The 21,786-nt window shown below is 41.1% G+C and overlaps 3 protein-coding genes across 4 annotated transcripts; 2 read left to right on the forward strand and 1 right to left on the reverse strand.

Annotated features, from left to right (window-relative positions):
• The first annotated feature begins 18 nt into the window (after window positions 1-18).
• On the forward strand, window positions 19-7,134 carry ubb (ubiquitin B). Its single transcript, XM_073479657.1, has 5 exons — window positions 19-88; window positions 757-2,590; window positions 3,489-3,501; window positions 5,461-5,599; window positions 6,374-7,134. The coding sequence occupies exons 2-5, from the start codon at window positions 765-767 to the stop codon at window positions 7,069-7,071; spliced, it is 2,676 nt and encodes an 891-aa protein (XP_073335758.1). The 5' UTR covers window positions 19-88; window positions 757-764; the 3' UTR covers window positions 7,072-7,134.
• Window positions 7,135-10,227: 3,093 nt separating this feature from the next.
• On the forward strand, window positions 10,228-18,215 carry p2rx5 (purinergic receptor P2X, ligand-gated ion channel, 5). Its single transcript, XM_073479839.1, has 12 exons — window positions 10,228-10,358; window positions 11,141-11,291; window positions 11,592-11,663; window positions 11,790-11,865; window positions 12,970-13,054; window positions 13,239-13,319; window positions 14,297-14,438; window positions 16,433-16,566; window positions 16,683-16,776; window positions 16,870-16,935; window positions 17,781-17,869; window positions 17,969-18,215. The coding sequence occupies exons 1-12, from the start codon at window positions 10,228-10,230 to the stop codon at window positions 18,213-18,215; spliced, it is 1,368 nt and encodes a 455-aa protein (XP_073335940.1).
• Window positions 18,216-19,955: 1,740 nt separating this feature from the next.
• On the reverse strand, window positions 19,956-21,709 carry emc6 (ER membrane protein complex subunit 6). Of its 2 annotated transcripts, none has more exons than XM_073479482.1 (2): window positions 21,514-21,709; window positions 19,956-20,737 (listed from the first exon to the last, which is right to left on the reverse strand). In XM_073479482.1, exon 2 carries the CDS (start codon window positions 20,704-20,706, stop codon window positions 20,374-20,376), a length of 333 nt encoding a protein of 110 aa, XP_073335583.1. In that variant the 5' UTR covers window positions 20,707-20,737; window positions 21,514-21,709; the 3' UTR covers window positions 19,956-20,373. The 2 variants fall into 2 exon arrangements, with proteins under 2 accessions (XP_073335583.1, XP_073335582.1); XM_073479481.1 differs by having other exon boundaries at window positions 19,956-20,740.
• Between the last annotated feature and the right edge of the window lie 77 nt (window positions 21,710-21,786).

The following is a 21,786-nucleotide window of genomic DNA, read 5'->3' on the forward strand; positions in this document are numbered from 1 at the left end:
CTGTACTGCAGTATTACACTTCAGAAGAAGACGAAAGAAAACGGTGCCGTGCCACTAGAATACGAAATATTTACTGCGTTTCTTGAAAGTAAGTAATATTTTCTCTTGATTTAAGCTATATTATCGTTATACATGTTTATACATTCCGTGTTTATAATTGTTTGTTTGGTTACCAGTGCCATGGTTTTACTGCTTTACGGATGAAAAGAGAATTGTTATGTTAGCAAATGTCAACTGTGCTGTCTGCCTCAAATTGACGTTAAACCACAGAGTTATTGTATCCGTTTATCCAGTTGCCTTATCCGTGAACCATTTTGTCGTCGGTTTCGACGAAACTGTAAGGTTGCGCAGTAGTGGTTAGCTTATGTTAGCTTTAGCACTGACTCAACATTTCCAGTATCGTCCATTAGCGGGTAACTAGCTGAACAAAAGGAAGGTCAATATGATCTCAAAATGGCGCTGGGTCCGGAAGGCAGCTGAGCTGCCAATAGTTAAGAGATTCAAATTTACGTTTTCTTCGTTTCTAATAGATTTAGAAATATGTAGTTTGAGCTTTTTTGATGTGACCTGAAGTGTAAGCTGTAGTCAGAGCTATATTTTTAGTGTAACTTTTGAAGAGTAATAAAAGGGTTGTAACATAAGTTGATATAATACCTTTATGTTGTATCTGTAAATGCCAATATACTTTATGAATGTTGGTTTATTTTTCCAATTACTTTTATAATTTGTTCTAATAATTATTATTCTTCTATTCAGCCACAAAAATGCAGATCTTTGTGAAGACCCTCACTGGTAAGACCATCACCCTTGAGGTTGAGCCCAGTGACACCATTGAGAATGTCAAAGCCAAAATCCAGGACAAGGAAGGCATTCCCCCAGACCAGCAGAGGCTGATCTTTGCCGGCAAGCAGCTGGAAGATGGCCGCACCCTCTCCGACTACAATATCCAGAAAGAGTCTACCCTCCATCTTGTCCTGCGTCTGAGGGGTGGCATGCAGATCTTTGTCAAGACCCTCACTGGCAAGACCATCACCCTTGAGGTTGAGCCCAGCGACACCATTGAGAACGTGAAGGCCAAGATCCAGGACAAGGAAGGCATTCCCCCAGACCAGCAGAGGCTGATCTTTGCTGGCAAGCAGCTGGAAGATGGCCGCACCCTCTCCGACTACAACATCCAGAAAGAGTCTACCCTCCATCTTGTCCTGCGTCTGAGGGGTGGCATGCAGATCTTCGTCAAGACCCTCACTGGCAAGACCATCACCCTTGAGGTTGAGCCAAGCGACACTATTGAGAACGTGAAGGCCAAGATCCAGGACAAGGAAGGCATTCCCCCAGACCAGCAGAGGCTGATCTTTGCTGGCAAGCAGCTTGAAGATGGTCGCACCCTCTCCGACTACAACATCCAGAAAGAATCCACCCTCCATCTTGTCCTGCGTCTGAGGGGAGGCATGCAGATCTTTGTTAAAACCCTTACTGGCAAGACCATCACCCTGGAGGTTGAGCCCAGCGACACTATTGAGAACGTCAAGGCCAAGATCCAGGACAAGGAAGGCATTCCCCCAGACCAGCAGAGGCTGATCTTTGCTGGCAAGCAGCTTGAAGATGGTCGCACCCTCTCCGACTACAACATCCAGAAAGAATCCACCCTCCATCTTGTCCTGCGTCTTAGGGGCGGCATGCAGATCTTCGTTAAAACCCTTACTGGCAAGACCATCACCCTAGAGGTTGAGCCCAGTGACACTATTGAAAATGTCAAGGCCAAGATCCAGGACAAGGAAGGCATTCCCCCAGACCAGCAGAGGCTGATCTTTGCTGGCAAGCAGCTTGAGGATGGCCGCACCCTTTCCGACTACAATATCCAGAAAGAATCCACCCTCCATCTTGTCCTGCGTCTGAGGGGCGGCATGCAGATCTTTGTCAAGACCCTCACTGGCAAGACCATCACCCTAGAGGTTGAGCCAAGTGACACTATTGAGAATGTCAAGGCCAAAATCCAGGACAAGGAAGGCATTCCCCCAGACCAGCAGAGGCTGATCTTTGCCGGCAAGCAGCTTGAAGATGGCCGCACCCTCTCTGACTACAACATCCAGAAAGAATCCACCCTCCATCTTGTCCTCCGCCTGAGAGGTGGCATGCAGATCTTTGTCAAGACCCTCACTGGCAAGACCATCACCCTGGAGGTTGAGCCCAGTGATACCATTGAGAACGTGAAGGCCAAAATCCAGGACAAGGAAGGCATTCCCCCAGATCAGCAGAGGCTGATCTTTGCTGGCAAGCAGCTGGAAGATGGCCGCACCCTCTCTGACTACAACATCCAGAAAGAATCCACTCTCCATCTTGTCCTGCGTCTGAGGGGAGGCATGCAGATCTTCGTCAAGACCCTCACTGGTAAGACCATCACCCTGGAGGTTGAGCCAAGTGACACTATTGAGAATGTCAAGGCCAAGATCCAGGACAAGGAAGGCATTCCCCCAGACCAGCAGAGGCTGATCTTTGCTGGCAAGCAGCTGGAAGATGGCCGTACCCTCTCCGACTATAACATCCAGAAAGAGTCCACTCTCCATCTTGTCCTGCGTCTGAGGGGTGGGCAGTAAAGTGATTCATGATTCCATGTTCTTAACCTCATTTCCTTCAAGTTAACGTGCTATGTATGACATGTTGTACATGCCGTGTTAAAAATGTTACACATGACAAAGGTGATTACCTTAACATGACCAAAAGTTCAATGCACATCACTTAATAAAGAATTAAACTTAACTTTCTGGTGTTGTTCATTCATGGTTCAAATCCTCAGTTAAGATCCATATCAACAGTACAGAAGCTAAAACGCTCCTTATTACACATAATACTAAAGAGAAATAGAAATATGACTTGATTTTCAAATCATTTTGTCTGTAGCAGGAATATAATTGAGGGATAATCGAGCCTCAGGTGTTATGCTTATGCATATGATTTTCTGGTAATGAATGGTGTAGTAACTGCTATTTAATAGCCCAAAATGACCAGTAATTCTGATAAATTGAGATACATTCATATGTCAATCCTACCAGGAGCACAAATAGCATAACATGGCATTGATAACTGCCAAATTAGATAATTTGAAAACACATGATTAACCTCAACTAGCACTCTAAATTGGCAAAAATGTACATTTCAGACTACAGCATCTTGGAGGAAATCATCACAAACAATGCTTCTGAGCCAAATCTTAAATTTAAGTAAGGACATTACCATATTTCCTTATTAGTAAGATTAAATGTGTGTCTAATGCATAGTTTGTTCACACTGCTGTTAATCAAAATTGCATACATGATCTACATGAAAGCACTGAAAAGTGGAACTTAAATATCTGACATCCAGCTATACCTCTGTATGTCATATCTATTGTCACAAACATGTAGATATGATCAGTAATGTGTAAATTAAAATTATAATCAGAAGCCTACAGAGTGAATAAACTGCAGTATACTTGCAATGTTGCTCTTCAGAACATTTGGAAAGGTACGACTAGTTTCTATTGATGAGGTTTTGGCGCCATCTATTGTCAAGCAAGAGGTTGACAAAAAAGTTGTGGGTTGGAACATTGGTGGTCTGAAGCCGCCAGAAAAGTATTGACATCCCAGGGGAAAAGTATGATTTCAATAAAAACAAATGGAGAGACAATACTAACTGATAACAAAAGCAAAGATTTGGTCCTTGTACATGCAGGTTGTAGGACAAAAGACACTCCTTTATGAAGACAGACATTGTTATCAGCATACGGAAACAGGAAAATGTGACTATCATGCCTTTTTTTTCCTGACCTAGAGCAGTTGACAGAGTGTGCTTGAGTGTTCCAAGAAAGCAAACGGGCAACATTTGTTTTTATTTATGAGAAATAAAATGACTATGTTCAGATTTTCATAAAAACATACTGTAGACTGCCTTATGTCAGGGTTTAGCAGGCAAAAAAGAACCCGATGTCCCTCATAGTTTGGATATGCATGGCATAAAAGTGTTAAAGCTCGGGAAAACCAGGCTATCAGCAAAAATCTGTGGCAGAAAATTCATACTTAGAATGCTTGTTATTCAGTAAGCAGCCTTATATGTGAGTAAAGTGAATGTGTGATGACCTTTGTGCATACATTGACAACTCATAAAAATGTGGCTCTCAAGCATCAAGAATGTGACTTCTATTTGAGCCTACGAGAAGGACTAAATTTAGGGATGGCACTATAGTCTCTAGTGAGGATAGTAGTGTGGATTATGGCTAGCACAAGGATTGTACAGTGGTATTTACAACTAATCCAAAGCTAAACTGGCTCAACACTGGCATCTGGATAATCGGGTGTCAGCTGTTTATCCTGCCAAAGGCGTTTATCCCATTGCAGTGCTGACCTTAGCCTGCTCTCAGTTTGTGCATCAAGATGAGGAGAATATATGAAAAAGAACTCATGAAACACTACTTATTAAATTCTGACAACAACCTGCATTATATATAGTATATTTCATAGAGCAGCTATATTCTAACATAAAATATGTGAAAACTGCCAAAGAAAACTAGTGTATTATGTAGGACTATCCTATAATCTTTTAGTGTGATTGTCAGCCCCAGATATGGTCTGCACTTGACCTGTTTAGCCCGAACTCTGTTTTTTAACTGTCTTATAAAACAGAAATTCCTGTTTTTTGTCAACAGTCACATGTCTTAGGATCTAGGGACAGAGATGTGGACTTGAGTCCAGTCACTGTTTTGACTTGCAACTTCACAGAAAATAAATAGAGACTTGGCTTGGACTTGGAAGTTAAAACTTGTGACTTGGTCTCTTGACTAGAGACATAATGCCTCAAATGACTTGTCTGTGTTCATTTTTGGTATTCAGTTTAGGTTTTAAAGTATGAATTTCACTTTTTAAAAGTGAGGACTTTTTATTAAAAAGAAATTAGCACAATGTGCGTTTATAGTTATTTGTTTTTCTTTGATTACTCACTAAATATCGATAAAGTATAATACAAATTCAATAAATTGTCAAACTTGGGCAATTTAGATACACTGGCCAATAATATCATTATTAGAAAGTTACTGATTGTAATGTGAAGCAGCATCACACCTATCTCTTAGGCCAGATGTCCAGGAACAAGCTTGCAGAATGATTATATCATGGTAACAAGTCTATCTAGACTTGCCGACAGACTGTATAGCAGTTTAAATATAACATTTTTACAAACTCCCATATTTTCCCTCCACCTAGGTGAACTATCACCTTGGTAAATGATCAGCTGCATTCAATTTAAACCAACAGCAACTGTCACACAGGGGTTTTCCTTCCGCCAAGTAATTACGCAGTTATTGATTTTTTACGCAATCTGTATTAGTTCATGTAATTATGTGGTTGTATAATAGAAATATATGTACCTAAATAAAATATACTATACTCAATGTTTGAACCACGTAGGTTTAAAACTACGTATAAACACTAGAAATTGGAACTATTTTCCATTGCGGATGAATATCGCTTGATGACGTGTCCCCTGTATAAATCATCCGGTCTCCGTGGCAACTGCACAGTCAGAGGGAGGTGTCATCAGGGGAAACTAGGTCAACCAGCAGAAACAAATTGTGAGTAACTTACAGTTGTTCGTTTAAATCAATATTACGAGGAATATTTAATGTTATCTACTGTTGTTCTTCCTCCAGTTTACAGTTTCTATAGTTTTGAACTGCTGTCCTTTCCCCCCCGTTTTAGCAGGTAGCTAACTGCCTCCTAAACAATAACTGGAAATGCTAACGTTAGCTGGCAACCTCAGCATCACGTTTACATGAATAATGTAACCGATCGTTTAACTAGTTAACCTACGTTAAGAATTACGTGATATAGGTTTACTTAACCAATCAATCGTCAGGTGGAACAATAATGTTTGACATTAGTTAACGTTAACAAAGGTACAACATTTCTAGCTGTATCGTCCATTAGCTGGTAACATTAGCTGAACAAAACGAAGGCAAACAACAATAGCTTATTTTAAAATGGCGCTGGTGCTCGAATCACCGGTTTCCTACCAGTATGTTCATCTGACAGAGTAAGAATTAGCCCACCTTTTTATTAGAATAAAGTAATAAGCAACTAACGGAACAGTATAGCTTGTATGTGTGACATGTCTGTTTTAAGGTGATTTTCGTTAGAAGCTAATGTTGTACCCCTGACAGGAAGACGTTACTATCTAGCATAAATGGCAATAGATTAAAATGGAGATGTGAGGTGTTATTTCTAAAAAGTATAAAGACACTCTTTCTTTATTGTCGGCATGTCAGATTTTTTTGACACCATCTCAATTTATATGTTGAGCATAAATTAAAGGGTGTAAGTAACATGGAAATCTTCATTTTTCACAGGCACAAACATGCAGATCTTTGTAAAGACACTCACTGGCAAGACCATCACCCTTGAGGTTGAGCCCAGTGACACCATAGAGAATGTCAAGGCCAAGATCCAGGACAAGGAGGGCATTCCCCCTGACCAGCAGAGGCTGATCTTTGCCGGAAAGCAGCTGGAAGATGGCCGCACCCTCTCTGACTACAATATCCAGAAAGAGTCTACCCTCCATCTTGTCCTGCGTCTGAGGGGTGGCATGCAGATCTTCGTCAAGACCCTCACTGGCAAGACCATCACCCTAGAGGTTGAGCCCAGCGACACCATTGAGAACGTGAAGGCCAAGATCCAGGACAAGGAAGGCATTCCCCCAGACCAGCAGAGGCTGATCTTTGCCGGCAAGCAGCTTGAGGATGGCCGTACCCTCTCTGACTACAACATCCAGAAAGAATCCACCCTCCATCTTGTCCTGCGTCTGAGGGGCGGCATGCAGATCTTTGTCAAGACCCTCACTGGCAAGACCATCACCCTAGAGGTTGAGCCCAGCGACACCATTGAGAACGTGAAGGCCAAGATCCAGGACAAGGAAGGCATTCCCCCAGACCAGCAGAGGCTGATCTTTGCTGGCAAGCAGCTGGAAGATGGCCGTACACTCTCTGACTACAACATCCAGAAGGAGTCCACCCTCCATCTTGTCCTACGTCTGAGGGGTGGTCAATAAATCATTCCATGTTTTTACTTGATTTACATGACAACATAACCGAATAAAAGCTGAGAGATTAAATGATCAGGTGTTTTCCCTTTTTGTGCACATTTGTCCAGAGTATGAATGCTATGATAGCTGATGGATTTTTTAATATTGCCCTGTTAAAATCCAGTTACCCTTATACTTTCAGATCAATTTTGTATTTCCATGGTTAAGAGCCTGTGAAATACTGAAGGCAATGTTGAAAAGTGGATTCATAATTTTGATATTTGAATTTTTATTGTATTCATACTTTTTTTAGAATTGACTATAATATATGCTTCATTCAATTTTTTCCTGGCAAAATGCTATTAAATTCCTTTACAATTCAGGATTTAAAATGTTCAAAAAAAAAAATCATCTGGGCAACAGGGAAACTTTGGGGTTCAAGGGTCAATGTCCTATTGAACAGTCCAGGTTTAACCCCTGTAACTCCAGTTCTCTCAGTTGAAAAACTCCATAGCATTAAATCAAATGAGATATGACTATTCATGGGCTACTTAGTGAAGAATGAAATGTCACAAGGAACCACTAGAGGTCACTAGCTTATCAGTAGTTCTACCACCCTCAGGTTATAGGAAGTTACAGTTACAAATTTCCTTTCCCACTGTACAAATCTGTGGTTAAAAGTGAGAGTGCCTGTGCAGCATGGTGAACTACATATAGTTTTAATTGCCTTAAATACACATGACCTGATGCCACGATCACTAACATGTTAATCCAGCTAAGTACTGACAGATGGCTCCAGGCAAGGTCAAGATGCTAGTAATCAGAGCTAATGACCCCTGCAGTTGAGGAGCCTAAATAAAACAGATCCGTGGAGGGGAATCAGCCATAAAGACAGCCAGTAATAAAAGAAAAACGAATGGCTGAGGCTTGAACTAGTTTGTCAGGATTACCTATGGTAACAGAACTGGAGCTGATAAGAATTGCAGCGTGTTGCTCAAGAAAACCTTTGATTGGACATTAACCTGTATGTTGTAGCTCAATGACAGACTTTCTATTCAGCATCCCACCCTGCAAAAAGACGCGAAGCCTTCAGGTCAAACTGAAACAGAGAAAGTTAACAAACATGTCACAGAAAAGTGATTACTAGTTCACCACATGGTGTCTCGGTTTATCGCAGTAATAATGAACTACCATGGAAGTAAAAGAGAAATGAGAGAAAATGGAGCAGAGAGGGAAGTTTTCAGTAATCTTTAAAGAGAAACAGTGGAAGGAAAGAGGAGAATAATCCAAATGGGGAGGTTAGCCTGTTGGAGCAAAACGGTTGAATAAAAGAGTATCCGGCCATATAATTACATTAGAATGTCAGTGTGTTACTATTGGATCATATGTAGCCTAGGCTATGAAAATATACAACTGGTATAACACAATCTGTGACTGAACTGTCTGTGGTTGATTGGCTTTGTGAGTAGTGTAGGCACCACGGTTTGACAAGAAAGAAGAATATGGGGAAAAACTCTGGTTGTGTTGCATCAAATTTGAAAACAAAAACAAAAACAAATGTCTGTTGTGAGTCTTCCATTTTTATAGAAGTGCAAATCAGCGGAGCACTCTTTCCATGATGTCTATAAGCAGTCATCCAATGGTGCAGGAATTGCCTAAAGGTGCATGATAAAAAAAAGTACTAAACTAGAATGGCACTCAACAGAGCGCATGCCTCCACCAAGGCCCAACATTCCCCATTAATTCAATCAAGCCAAATCTAATATCAGACTCGACAGCGCCCTAATTCTCACCCAGAAATAATTTAAGCTCACCAGACCTGTAATAGCACACTACTAGGACAACAGAACAATGCAGGTGGAAGAATAATGGATTTTTAGTAGGATCAGCATCAAATTATACTCACTCACCAGACCCCTAAATGCACCTGAGAAATTAAAGCTGCTGTAAGTGATATATATTTTTATTAGAATAAGTGTTAAATAGCTCTATATTCCAACAGCAATCACTGCACTCCAGTATCCCTGCCCACTTTATCCAATCGGGACAGAAAACTCCACAAAGAGGCGGTCCTGTCCTGTCTGAATGTGCAGAGAGCAGGATCCTCCTGTTTGTTGCTATGTCTAGCAATTACCGCTCTAATGTTCATGTGGTGACATAGAGAGGAGCGAGGGGACTGCTTACTGCAAAACGGACAGGAAGTTAGCAAAAACGAAAACACTTATGGTTGCTTTTACCAAAATGTTGAAAAACACTCCAATGTTACAAAAGGTGAGAAAAAATTCCTGGATCAGTCCCTTTATCCAGATCTGCACCAAAACCAAAATCTTATGGGATCTGTTCTGGGGTGAGACCCATCCTCCATCCAAGTTTTATGTAAAAATGTTGAGCGGTTTTTGTGTAATCCTGCTGACAAACCAACACACAAACAGACAGGTAAAACAGGGGTAACACAAGTAATACATGTCATTCAAGCTACGCTTCATGTGTGGAGGAACTCTTTCATTAGAGGTTGTTGCTATAAGGACATGTGCTTGTGCGTGACAGCTAATGTGAAATATCAATGTTTATAATACACAACTGACAGATGTAGCACATTCTCTATAGGCTAGTTAATATGAAATATTAATAATTCATTATATTATAGGGAAAACGGTATGACCCATATGATTGAGGATATTTAAACCTGAAACAAGCTCAGCTGTTGTGGACTCATGTGCAGAATGCCCCCCCCTCACCGGCGGCGGCCCACCCCCTTTGCACGGCACTGCTGCAGCTCACAGACGCACAAAGTTTGCTCCCCCAGTGAAAAATAAATACAGGAACTTTATTTTTAGAGTGGGACATTTTATGAAATCTAAAGTAATATCAGTCAAAGTAGTAACTGTGAATTTTACAGATTCACACAGTAGTGAATTATCATTGGCTAGTGCTCCACAAAGTTTTGGGAGGCTCCTGCATTGATAGGATAGTCACAATATGAAGATATACTCCACGTCTGTCAGTGCTGTTCCAGAGCAGGCAGACTGTGGTGTCGGTGGTCTGCAGCCCCTCTCTCAGTGGCCCTGCAGGACAAACTGAAGCTGTCAAATCAGCTGGGAGCCTGCGAGCTGCTGTCTGTCTATCTGTCTGTCTGTCTGTCTGACTGTCTGTCTCACTCGGGCTCACCGTGCAGGAGGAGGCATGGCAGGCTGGGGGGTTTTCTTCTTTTCTCTCCTCAACTACAAGACTGAGAAATATGTCATCGCCGAAAACAGGAGAATCGGAATATTATTCAGACTCTACCAGCTGGCCGTGCTGGGATACATAATCGGGTGAGCTTGCGATGCATGAATAAAGTAACCATTTAGAAAGTGATTCACAGAGTTAAAAATAGTTGAGCTTGTCAAAGCGTGACTTTGTTGTTGCTGTTAAAGCGGCAGCGCCGGAGTTTCCATATTTTTAAGAAAAGCGTGTGTTGGTGATTAATGTCTTAAATTGCTGTAGAGGCAGGAAGCTCTCGTGCCCCAGCCCTCATGTGTGATGTCACGCTGATGTATGGAAGAGACATTATGAAAGCTGAGCAGGTGACAGTGACAGTATGGTGGTGAGGGTTAGTAGTATCTGCTTTGACCTTTACAACTGTTTGTGAAAGTTATTTCCAACTGTAAGATGACAAATTGAGTGGCTGCAGTGTGGTAAGGATCATATTTGGCTCTGAGGCATGCAGGGCTGCTCATGTTCATATCATTTTTATTGCCATGTCATGTCTGTTTTGGTATTTTTGTGCATTTTTACTCATCAGATGCTGACCTCACCCCCAGGTGCCTGTGCGTGCACAAAATAGTTAGATATGTCCCATTGGAGATGCATAAAATATTCTATGATGTAGCCTAGGATACATTTACACATTAACATTACTCCTTTCAGCTGCCACATGCTGGTAAACACACTCAATGACAGTTATAATGTGTGTGCTGTCAACCCGGACCACGCTCACAAACAGGCTGCTCAGAAAGGGCTCGCAAATGCCATACTGTTGCATCACAACCATGTTGATATAAAGAGTCAGAAACGAAAACATAATGAATTCTGACGTTTTGCATGAATGTGTCAGGTGGGTGTTTGTGGTGAAGAAAGGTTACCAGGAGAGAGAAGAGGCTGTCCAGACCTCAGTCATCACCAAGCTTAAAGGTGTCACACTGACCAACAGCTCTGAGACAGGCCTTCACCTGTGGAGTGCTGAGGATTACGTCATACCTCCTAATGTGAGCCTATCTATCTATCTATCTATCTATCTATCTATCTATCTATCTATCTGTCTGTCTGTCTGTCTATCTAGAGAAAAAAAAGTAAATCTCAGTTTGCATATGTCAGAGGTCATAGCACTCCCCAATTATGTTCCTGTCAGGACAGATTGTGAACCTACTGAGTGTCCGTTTTAGTGGATATCAATAGCCTCAGCATCTGTCTCCACAGATTTCTCAATCTTGGACTTCTCAGGAGTGTAATTTGTTTAACCTTTCGCTTTCTCGATCTCACTGTCTGGGTCTAATTTTATTTTGTAGGGCGAGCAGGTGTTCTTCATCGTAACAAATTACATAGAGACGCCCAATCAGAGGCTGGGGTACTGTGCCGAGGTGAGCAAACAGAAGACGAGGAATCTAATTATTAATTGTGTTGTTTTTTTCCCATCATAATGTGACTTATGTTACAGTCCACGCAATTGCATTTTCATACCCAGCAGTGGTTATTCTGTCTCACAGAGCTTCAAGGTGCCGGATGGACGATGTCAAAGTGATTATGACTGTGCGGAGGGGGAGGCTGTAATAGCAGGCCATGGTGAGGATCATTCAGTGCACTGTAGTCTAATAATCTCAAGAGTTTTAAGGTTTGAGCCTGAATTACAGGTTAACATATTTATCTGGAGGTTAAGATCTTTCATATTGGACAATAACAATCTACATTGTTTACAACATTTTGAATGATGAAAAAGTAATAATAACATCTGCGTAAACTGTCTTTAGAATCACATATTAGCGTCAGTTCACACAATCATTATAAGTCAGAAACCTGTACAGAGTGATCGATCTTGTCAGCTTTTTACAAAGTAAATAGGAGAACAAAAAAAATAGAACATGGGGTGTTTTTCATTTGAGATAGATTAAAAAGAAAAAAAACCCTAATTTATAGAAATAACTTTTCAAAGACAGTGATTCTTTCCATTACAAACATTTCATAAATTGTATCATACCATATGTTATTTATAGACAGTGTGTCTGGCTTAAAGGAACAACTCACCCAAAAATGAAAATTCACTCATGATCTAGTCATCCCCATGCCGATGGAAAGTCCAGTGAAACTTTGTAGCCCACAAATCATATCTGGAGCTTAACATCAAAACAGCTGCAGCATTCTCCTAAATAACTGAAGTAGATGGGGACTTTTTTTAAGATGTAAAAAAGACAAACAAAAAACAAAACAAAAATGTAAAATGGCTTCAAATAGCTCGTCCGCCGTGATCCAAAGCCGTGGGGTCGATCTCATACACCCACTTCAGACGGGGTGCATGCTAATGAATTTAGCTTAGAAGCTACAGTGATTTCAGCTTAAAAAGGGTGTAAATAAAGTCTTTTTCAAATTTAATTTGGGATCTTGGGGCTTCAAGAGACTTTGATTGTATAACGAGCTGTGTGGTATGGAGCCATTTTATGTTTTATGTTTTGTTCGATTGCTGTTTTTGGGCGAAGTGTTCCTTTAAGCCAATTTTTTGGTAATTGCTTTTCTAGCAGCGAAACTCATTATTCCAAATAGGTGTTTTGGTGTTTCAATTATAATATTATACATGTTTCATCACACAGCTGCACACACATTAGGAAAAGGTTTCTTATTTGTCTTATTTTGGAATAAACTTTCCTAAAGCTGAATCTTTGCTCTCTCCATCAGGAATCAAGACAGGCGTGTGTTTAAACAGCACTGGGACCTGTGAGATTCACGCCTGGTGTCCTGTCGAGTACAGCCGGAGACCCACGTGAGAGCCCTTCCTCTTTTTGCAGAACTCTGGAGATTTGCCATTTTGTGCCACTACTCTGACACTCACTCTGATCCCTCACAGGGACGCAGATATTTCACAGGTTCTATTTATTACTAATACAGCCTGTCAGCTCCACTTGTTTTGTGCTTTGTACACAGCTGCCTGTCTCTTTCACTTCCAGAGAGCCCTTACTGAGTGAAGCCGAGAACTTCACCATCTACATAAAGAATTTCATCAGGTTTCCCAAGTTTGAATTCTCCAAGTAAGTGGCTGTAAGTGGCGCTGATGGCTGGTGTATAGATGGTTTCAAGGCATCATGACAGAGATCGCAGAGTGAGCTGAGAGATGTATGTGTTCCGATGGCTGCTTGAAATAGCTTTAGGGTGCAGGGAGCTTTCTATTTATACCAGCCTGTGCATTGCGCTCAGTGAGACAGTGAAACAGTCATCTGAGACGTCCTTGACAGCAGGCCTTGCCCTGGACAGGTGTCAGATCAGATGGGGCTAGCCCAGCGAGCTGTAGTGCTGCCCCACTCTGTTGTCTGTTCAAGTCCTGCAGGAAAGCAGAGAGATGCCACACGGCACGGCTAATTCATCAGTCAAGATCTTGTTCTAATTACACAGCCATTTCTTCCTATGTTTCCGTACTGATCCTGATTTGCTTGTGCTTAATGGGGATTGGCTGGTAATACAAATCCCTCCTAATGGGTGTTACTCGGAATGGCTGGCAACACAACACGTCTTACAGCGTGAGACATCCAGTTACACTGGAGTCAAAGGGTCTAACGCAGGGGGTTGATTGACGTACCCACACTGTACATGCCACTGTAGGTGTGTGTTTAGAGGAAAACATTTGAGCCAAGTTGAATATATTTTACTCAGGGCTGTCTATCTTGACAAATAATGCATATAAGCTCAGAGTGCAGTCAGATATAATGGTATTAAGAGATCATTGAAGACATTGTAAGAGCTAAGCAGTAATGGTGTCTAACAAAGAGATTGAAAGGTCAAAGCCGATGTGAGAAGCTGATAGAATTCTGTGACTCTTAGTTGGCAGGATCAAGTGTCTTCGTCTCTTTCCATCTCTCCAGCACTTCAGTTGGAGATTTCCATTTATTTACTTCAATGGAAAAAATTGCCCAGTTCAATGTGTTCAATGTGAGAATAAGCCTGGTTTCCATGTTTCCTGAAAATCTGACATTTGATACACATGTTTCATGTCTGCTGTATTGACACCTAGGTCCAACGTCCTTGAAACGTCAGACGACAGCTACCTGAAAAGATGCTCCTTCGACAGAGAAACCCACCGGTACTGCCCCATCTTCCGGGTCGGGGATGTGGTCCGCTGGACAGGACATGACTTCCAGGACATGGCTGTCAAGGTACAAAGTGTAATAATGTGTGGGAATGGTTTCAGTTCCTGGCTTTCTCACAGTCATTTGATGAAGAAACTCTAATACACCATCTCTTTTATGAGTTATAGAAGTGCTTTATAGCTGCTCGTGATTGCTGTAATAACTGTAGATAAACTCACTTGTACTCCCCGCTGAACTAAAAAATATGAATGTAATCAAACCTCTTAGTGACAGGGATGCATGGCAGCTGTGTTGAAGAGATCATGAACAGAAGCATCACTGTGATGGTAGATTTCTTGAGATTATGGGGGTGGAAAAACTGTTCTGGGAACTGGAGGAAGACAAACTGGCTGCTCCTGCAACATCCCCAGATTTGTCACCCATCTCCTCTTTTCTCTCTCCATGCATCCTGTCGATATATCGATACAGAAATATGGCATGAATCCAAGGCCATTTGATGGGCTTTGTGAGGGGATGGCCTTCCTGCTCTGCAGAGTTAATTTGTTTCTGTCTTTCTATGGTTTTGGGAAAAATCTGTAATTAATGAGAACGAAAACAATGCAGAGCACAAAACATCAGGTAAAATACAACACAGCTGCTAAGAGGAATGCCATATTATACTAGCAGAGAGAGATCATCGTCCAAAATTGATATTTGCAGAATTAATTCGTAGTACAAAAGGAAAAGCAGTGATATATTAAAGCATATGGAGCCATGCTCGAGGTTTGCATTATTTATTTAATTAGTGAAGGGAAAGCCTGCTAGCTGGGTGGAGAGAGGACTGCCTCCTACACAGGAACATGAAAATCACACAGCAGTTGTGTATAAATACTAAAATAATTCTTATCACAAGGTCCACTTGCTTAGTTTTTCTAGAGCTTTCAGGCACATCGTGTGGCCTTCATCAGTAGATGTGATTTGCTCAGTTGTCATGGAGATGGTTAGTTGATTACAGGCGGCTCTCTCACTCTTGTGACTCTCTCTACTTGTTAGGGTGTGACAGTTTTTATCTTTATCATAGACCCTTTGTCACTGAGGACTTTTGAAACATCACACTACGAAAAGTACAGGTATAAATAAATAAAATGAATGACGGCTGAATTATTTTTAGCTGCTTCAGCTGAAGGACGCTGGTGTTTCACACACACATACAGGTAATTGGGCGCAGGGACCAATCCGCCATGTTGTTGGAGGTGCAAACAAACAGGTCTGCGGCGCTGAGATCGTTCAGATTATCACTCTAATGAAATTTAAGATGGCTGGTCCATATATGCCTTCTTTTTAATTCCTGAGCCATGAAAAAGAGCCTGAGAGATGAGCCCTGTGGCAATGAAGTCATTCATTCAGATCCTATTCCTTCAGTCCACAAAGTTTCACCATTTGTTTATAGCTTGCTAGCCCCTAGCTGGAACACAGAAATGCAATTGGGATGACATGTTGACATATGTACCACAAAAAGGAGATAAATCTCTCCATATCTTCTTTGCACGCTCAAAAAGGCTCCTGTCATGGTTGTTTCACCTGTGTGAGTTAGCCAGGCCTATATAACATGAAAACGTGTACTAGAGTTCGGAATCTCAAGGTAACAAAGGTGTGTCAGTATGACCAAGAGCTGCAGGAATATGTGTGATGTGACACAAATATTAAATTATGATAAAACATTCCTGCATTAAAATGTCTACAAACAATGAGACCTTTATTACATATGTTGTTGTTTGTTGTTGTGTGCGTACATTATCCCAAATGTTTTTCAATAATGTTCGAGCCGATGCGTCTCATTTGGTTACCTGTTGCTATAACTTCCAGGAGAGAGCCTGTGAGTGTTACTAAACATAATACATTACCTTGTCTGTCAACACTTCTGCGCAGGTCATGTAGATATTTTCATCAGCAGTGGTGGTTGTTCAACAGTGAAGACAACAACTCCCATGATCCAACGCTACTTACATGTACAATTTTTGTTTCGATTGCGAGACCTCTGGAGGCAGAAGTTACATACTGTGTCTGTTTCTGTCCGTCAGGGCGGGTCTGTCGGTGTCCTTATTGAGTGGAACTGTGACCTGGATAAGGACGCTTCAGAGTGTAATCCACAGTACAGCTTTACCCGTTTGGACATGAACCAGAACAACTCGGTCACATCGGGATACAATTTCAGGTATGTCCTGTCAGGCATTTAAAGAGAAATAAATCTGTCAATCTACTCTGTTCTTCACGTCCAACATGTTTAATCTTGTCTTTTACACCTTACAACAACTGATTTTTCTCCTACAGATACACCAGGTATTACAAGGATCAAAACGGTGAAACCTATCGCACTTTGTATAAAGTGTATGGGATTCGCTTCGATATAATGATCAATGGCCAGGTACTGCAGGGAGATGAGCAGTCTTTTTTTTTCTGAGAGAAATACACGATTCCAGTAACAGACTTACATTAAATCCCTGATATTGTTTTGCAGGCTGGAAAATTCAATATTGTTCCAACAATAATTGCCATTGGTTCGGGCGTTGCTCTGCTGGGTATAGTGAGTAATTTACTAAAATATTATCTTGACTGTCAGTGGGTAATTGGTGTTATTACTGAGATGTCTTAAAGGATGAGTTCACCCAAGAAATCAGAATCCAGTCATTATCTTCTCGTCCCCATGTCAATGAAAAGACGGGTGCAATTTCATAGTCCACAAAACATTTCTGGAGCTTCACAGCAAAACAGCATTGCAGCATTTTCCCAAACAACTGAAATAGATGAGGACTTGTTTTAAGATGTAAAAAAGACAAACAAAAAACAAAACAAAAATGTAAAATGGCTTCAAATAGCTCGTCTGCCGTGATCCAAGTCCGCAGAAGCCTAGAGATCTAAATCAGCTTGTGCACCAACTTCAGACAGGATGCACGCTAACACTTTTAGCTTCACAATGAAGGTACAATGAAGATTTCAACTTACAAAAGGGTGTAAATAACTTATTTATAATCTTTTTAAATCAATTTGGGGTCTCAGAGTTTCCAGAAGACTTTGATTATGGATTATTATTAGATTATGGAGCAATTTTATATTTTCTTTCAGTTGTTTTTTTTTTACACTTTATAACAAGTCGCCATCTATTTCAGTTGTTTAGGCGAATGCTGCACAATGTTTTGCTGTGAAGCTCCAGAAATGTTTTGTGGACTACGAAAGGACACCCATCTTTCCATCATCTTGAAATGAGGGTGAATAATAATGACTGAATTTTCATTTTTGGGTGAATAAGTCCTTAAAGCTTAAATAATGTCATATTCTAGTGCCACTAGAGGGTGATAGATGATCACTAGTGACACAAATAATCATTCTTTGCAGCTCGTGAGCAGCCAGTTGATATTTTCTTTCTTTTAGGGAGCCTTTGTATGCGATATGATCCTGCTGTACATGATGAACACGAGCTCCTACTACCGAGAGAAGAAGTTTGAAATCATCAACTTCAAGTATGACTAACAAATTGTCATGATGGGTCCTTTTAAATCATTTCCCAAACCTTGATCATTGCATTCATTGGCACTTCTCTCTCTCACTGTATGTAACAGGAAAGACCGGACCAAACCAAAGGACGGGAAGGCAGGACACAAGGAAAGGAGGGCCAGGAAAGCAGCTGCAGAGAAAGAGGCTGCCAACTCCAAAAAGCCAGAGGAAACTGAAGCCACTGAGAGCCAGCAGCCTGTGGACAGTCGGGGTCCCACCATACCACGCAACACAGGACAGCGATACTCGGGCATTCTCTCAAACCAAGGCGCAGAGCCGAGGCATCACATCACTTTCTCTTCACACAATTAAGTTTGCAAGCAGAGCAAGACGAATCACCCGCAGTGGTCTCGGTTATGTTGCAAGAGGTGGAAACAAAAGGCGGACTGATGTTCACTTCTCACCTACTGGCACGACTGCTGGCATGCCACTAGCCTGAGTGATGCTTGCCCTGACTGAACATACGTCGGTCCAGAGAATTGTTTATGTTCTGCACTGTGCACGTGGGCCAGGACGCTGATGTAGAAATACACAGGAAGGTGGTTTTCAGTGGCTGGGTCAGGATCCAAAGGTGGGATGTGGGATATTACAACAGGTCCATAAATAATGATATGCAAAAGTACTGTGATAATGCTGATACAATTAGCAAAGTGATGGAAAGTGATTCATTTAAGACTTACTGCTTTACAAACGCATAGAATTAATAAAATAAATTTTTTTTGGCTGTTGATCAGACTAAGCATCGTTTAGACTTTGAGCAATATATGATGGGCCTTAGTTATTTATTATTATTTATTTTTGCCATTTTCTTGACTTAACTATAATTCCAAAGAAATAAGCCCATTTCGACGCACACTTATCACCGCTGCATTTATTTGAATTAAAGGGGCTCTATGTAACAATTTGTAGTAATTTACATGTAATAATCACTTTTTTATAGACCATATGTGAGCAGATTGGAACATGATGGGAAAACTGAGACCTTCCCCATCTCTCTCAGTTGCCTTTGGTTGATTTGTTGAAGTTTTTTAATGATGCTTGACTGTAGATTTCTTTGTGAAGGACTTGGGTCGGATTTCCGTGACAGACAGAATTTACTTTGTGCACTTTCTCGGTCATCGTGCCTCTCTCCGAGCAACAGTAGCTAACATTAGTTCAGAAATGGAGTCCGTTAACATAAACTAATGACCAGCTTCCAGCACAACACAGAGGTTCCACAGAGTCCCTTTAAAAGAGGTCGATGCAGAGGTGAAAAGTGTGTGGGAATTAACTTTTTGGAACTGGATTTTTTAAGGGATATAATACTCAGCACCACAAAATAGACAAAGCAAGTGTTGGGCATGACGACTTCTACTCATCATGGACTAAATTATGAAAATCGCAGCAAAAATACTAGATATGACAGAACCATTGAACATGAAAAAATTGTAGCCCTTCATGTTATTCCAAATTTTCCGGATGGACCTCAAGTACAGGCTTGGATTAGATCAAATAAACATTGCAGATGAATACAAAAAATTGTAAAATAATTTCATTAATCTGCACCAATAACTTCTAAATTCAATGTTGGGTCATGAGAGACATTATTTTGTAAGCATGGAATCACAGAGAAAATGTAAAAAAAAAAAAAAAGAACTGTACTTGGAGGCAATATGTAAGAAAATGTGTGAACGGTCTTAATTGTGGGTATTTCAGTTGTGTCTGTGTTGCGACAGGCGTCTGAGCGTAGTTACACTGTAGTATGTTGAGTTGGTTGTGACATTTATATTGGCCATGCAATGGCTCCAACACAACCTGACTAACAACAGAATGTATTTGTGCAGCTGTGGAATGCAGTCGTGATGTGCTACTGTGAGTTTTCTGTGAATGGACAAGCTCTCTGATAATGTACTGGCTGTTGTTAAAGAACGGTGCGAGACGTTGAAGTGCATGGACTCCTTCCTCCCTCCTGTTTGTTCTCCGTGTTTCTATTTATTGAACGGTCTTTATTGCTGAATGTACTTGTCATGTGGATTTCATGCCTGACAAACTAATTAATAATGTAAACAAACAAATTGTACAGAGGTATTTATTTCAATCAGTACTTAGATCTGTTATAATTTAACCACAGTATTGTACATGAAGTGTAATACAAAGTTCTTACAACTTGTGTGGATGTGATCTCTTTTGATCTATGTGACACTACAGCCTACATTATTATTACTACTTTTGTCCTGGTAGGCATAATATCAAGCACAGAGCAGGAGTTAAAGGTTAGATAAGTTCATAGTCACTGCTAAATGTGGAGCAGGAAGGATAAGAGGACATTTTATTCTGCATATTATTGTTAAAACATCCTCTGTTAAATCAACAGTTGATAACAGAAAAAAGTCTTTACTAATGGCTTATCTACAAACAGCAGGACAGACAATATTATTGGTTTACATTGCATTAGATAGGATTAATTCAGGGTTATTTGTTGAAGATCATTTTAGTACACATGCACCATCCCATAGAGGAAAGTCCAGAAAAGGACGTAAGTGAAAAGACCTCCGACAAGGCCCCCGGTGAAGAGCAGCCGCCGTGATTTAAAGAATTTGTTCCACCGCCGTCCGGCCTTGAGAATGAGCAACAGGGAGAGGAGAAACGCCGACAGGAAGTAAAAAATAAAGCCATACAGTCCAGTCAGCCCCAGGATGCCAGCTGTCGCTCCGGACAGGGCGGATACAGAGGTGCGGCAGTAATCCAGCACAGCGGCGTTGCCCCTCACAGCCACTTCACTGATGAACTGTGGCCCCTCGCGCTTGGCTACGACTCCTGCCATCTTGGCTCTGGTCAGCTGTCACAGGTAGGTGCTGCTGTTTTAGGAGAGATTCAGGCATAATTACAATACATAAGTTCAGCTCACATTTATTTCACAACAATGGAGACAGGTTACCTTGCAGTTTTAGATTTTATGTACAAAACCTATGTTCATAAAATACAATGGGTTGTTAAAGAATGAACAACACAACAGTAAATAATGTCATTAAAGTCAGCTCCACTTCGTCAACCTATAAGAAACAGGCTACTTACACATACTAATCCAAGTATTAATAATAACACAATGGCATATTATATCACTACCAGGGGCCACTTATTCAACTACTAGTAAGCAGGACCATTACTATCAAAGCTAGTTTGCATTGGCCTTATGAATGTCGGTAGGTCTTATGTCAGTAGGTATAAGGTCAACATGGTACATTCATTAGACATTTCAATAGAGTGACCAGTACGAGAAAAGAAAAAGACAAAACCGACTGAATTCTCAGGAAAAGCTGTCAGTGTTGTTCGATGCTAGCTTAGCTGCAGACTGCATTAAATCAAAGCAAGTTAGCTTCTGCATTTAAAGCCTCGCTCTGGTGACACAAGTAGCATCGTAAATCACCAGAAAAGCAACAAAGACGGACACAAATCTAGTCAGTAAAGCATTATTGTTGAACTAACCGCAATACTGCACGAATTTGAAAAGCGTGACGACGAATTAAACCGTTTTATTTTAGCATTCCCATCATCAATGAAGCTAACAGGCTAGCATTTCTAGCTACCCCCCCAAGGTGCTCGCTGACGGTAACGGATGACAGATTCTCACCGGAAATAAACGCAGAGACTCGTTGGCTCCTCACAGCGAGATTACACAAACATAATCTGTAAGATTAACTTCACAGATTTGAGCATTAGATTGTTTTTTTAAAGGAATGTCAGCTCATATAGCACGGAAACAGCACATTCATCTTCGTTTGGATTACACTCCTAGGCAAGAGTCGGCCATGCTCCTTCGCAGTGCATTGTGGGAACAGGAATAGGAGGTGATGATGTGGTGCGTTCTAGAGCATTGAAAAGCAGGAAATTCCATCTTCATAGT

This window comes from Pagrus major, chromosome 13 (genome assembly GCF_040436345.1).
Source record: "Pagrus major chromosome 13, Pma_NU_1.0".
Classification (NCBI taxonomy): Eukaryota; Metazoa; Chordata; class Actinopteri; order Spariformes; family Sparidae; genus Pagrus; species Pagrus major.

What these genes read in the sequence shown, in the direction of transcription:
- emc6 (XM_073479482.1), bottom strand. Translation starts at nt 20,706, where the DNA reads ATGGCAGGAGTCGTAGCCAAGCGCGAGGGGCCACAGTTCATCAGTGAA.
- p2rx5 (XM_073479839.1), top strand. Translation starts at nt 10,228, where the DNA reads ATGGCAGGCTGGGGGGTTTTCTTCTTTTCTCTCCTCAACTACAAGACT. An exon ending in GGCTGTAATAGCAGGCCATG is followed by an intron (nt 11,866 to 12,969) that starts GTGAGGATCATT and finishes TCTCTCCATCAG; the next exon opens with GAATCAAGACAGGCGTGTGT. An exon ending in ACATCGGGATACAATTTCAG is followed by an intron (nt 16,567 to 16,682) that starts GTATGTCCTGTC and finishes TTTCTCCTACAG; the next exon opens with ATACACCAGGTATTACAAGG.
- ubb (XM_073479657.1), top strand. Translation starts at nt 765, where the DNA reads ATGCAGATCTTTGTGAAGACCCTCACTGGTAAGACCATCACCCTTGAG. An exon ending in TCAACCAGCAGAAACAAATT is followed by an intron (nt 5,600 to 6,373) that starts GTGAGTAACTTA and finishes CATTTTTCACAG; the next exon opens with GCACAAACATGCAGATCTTT.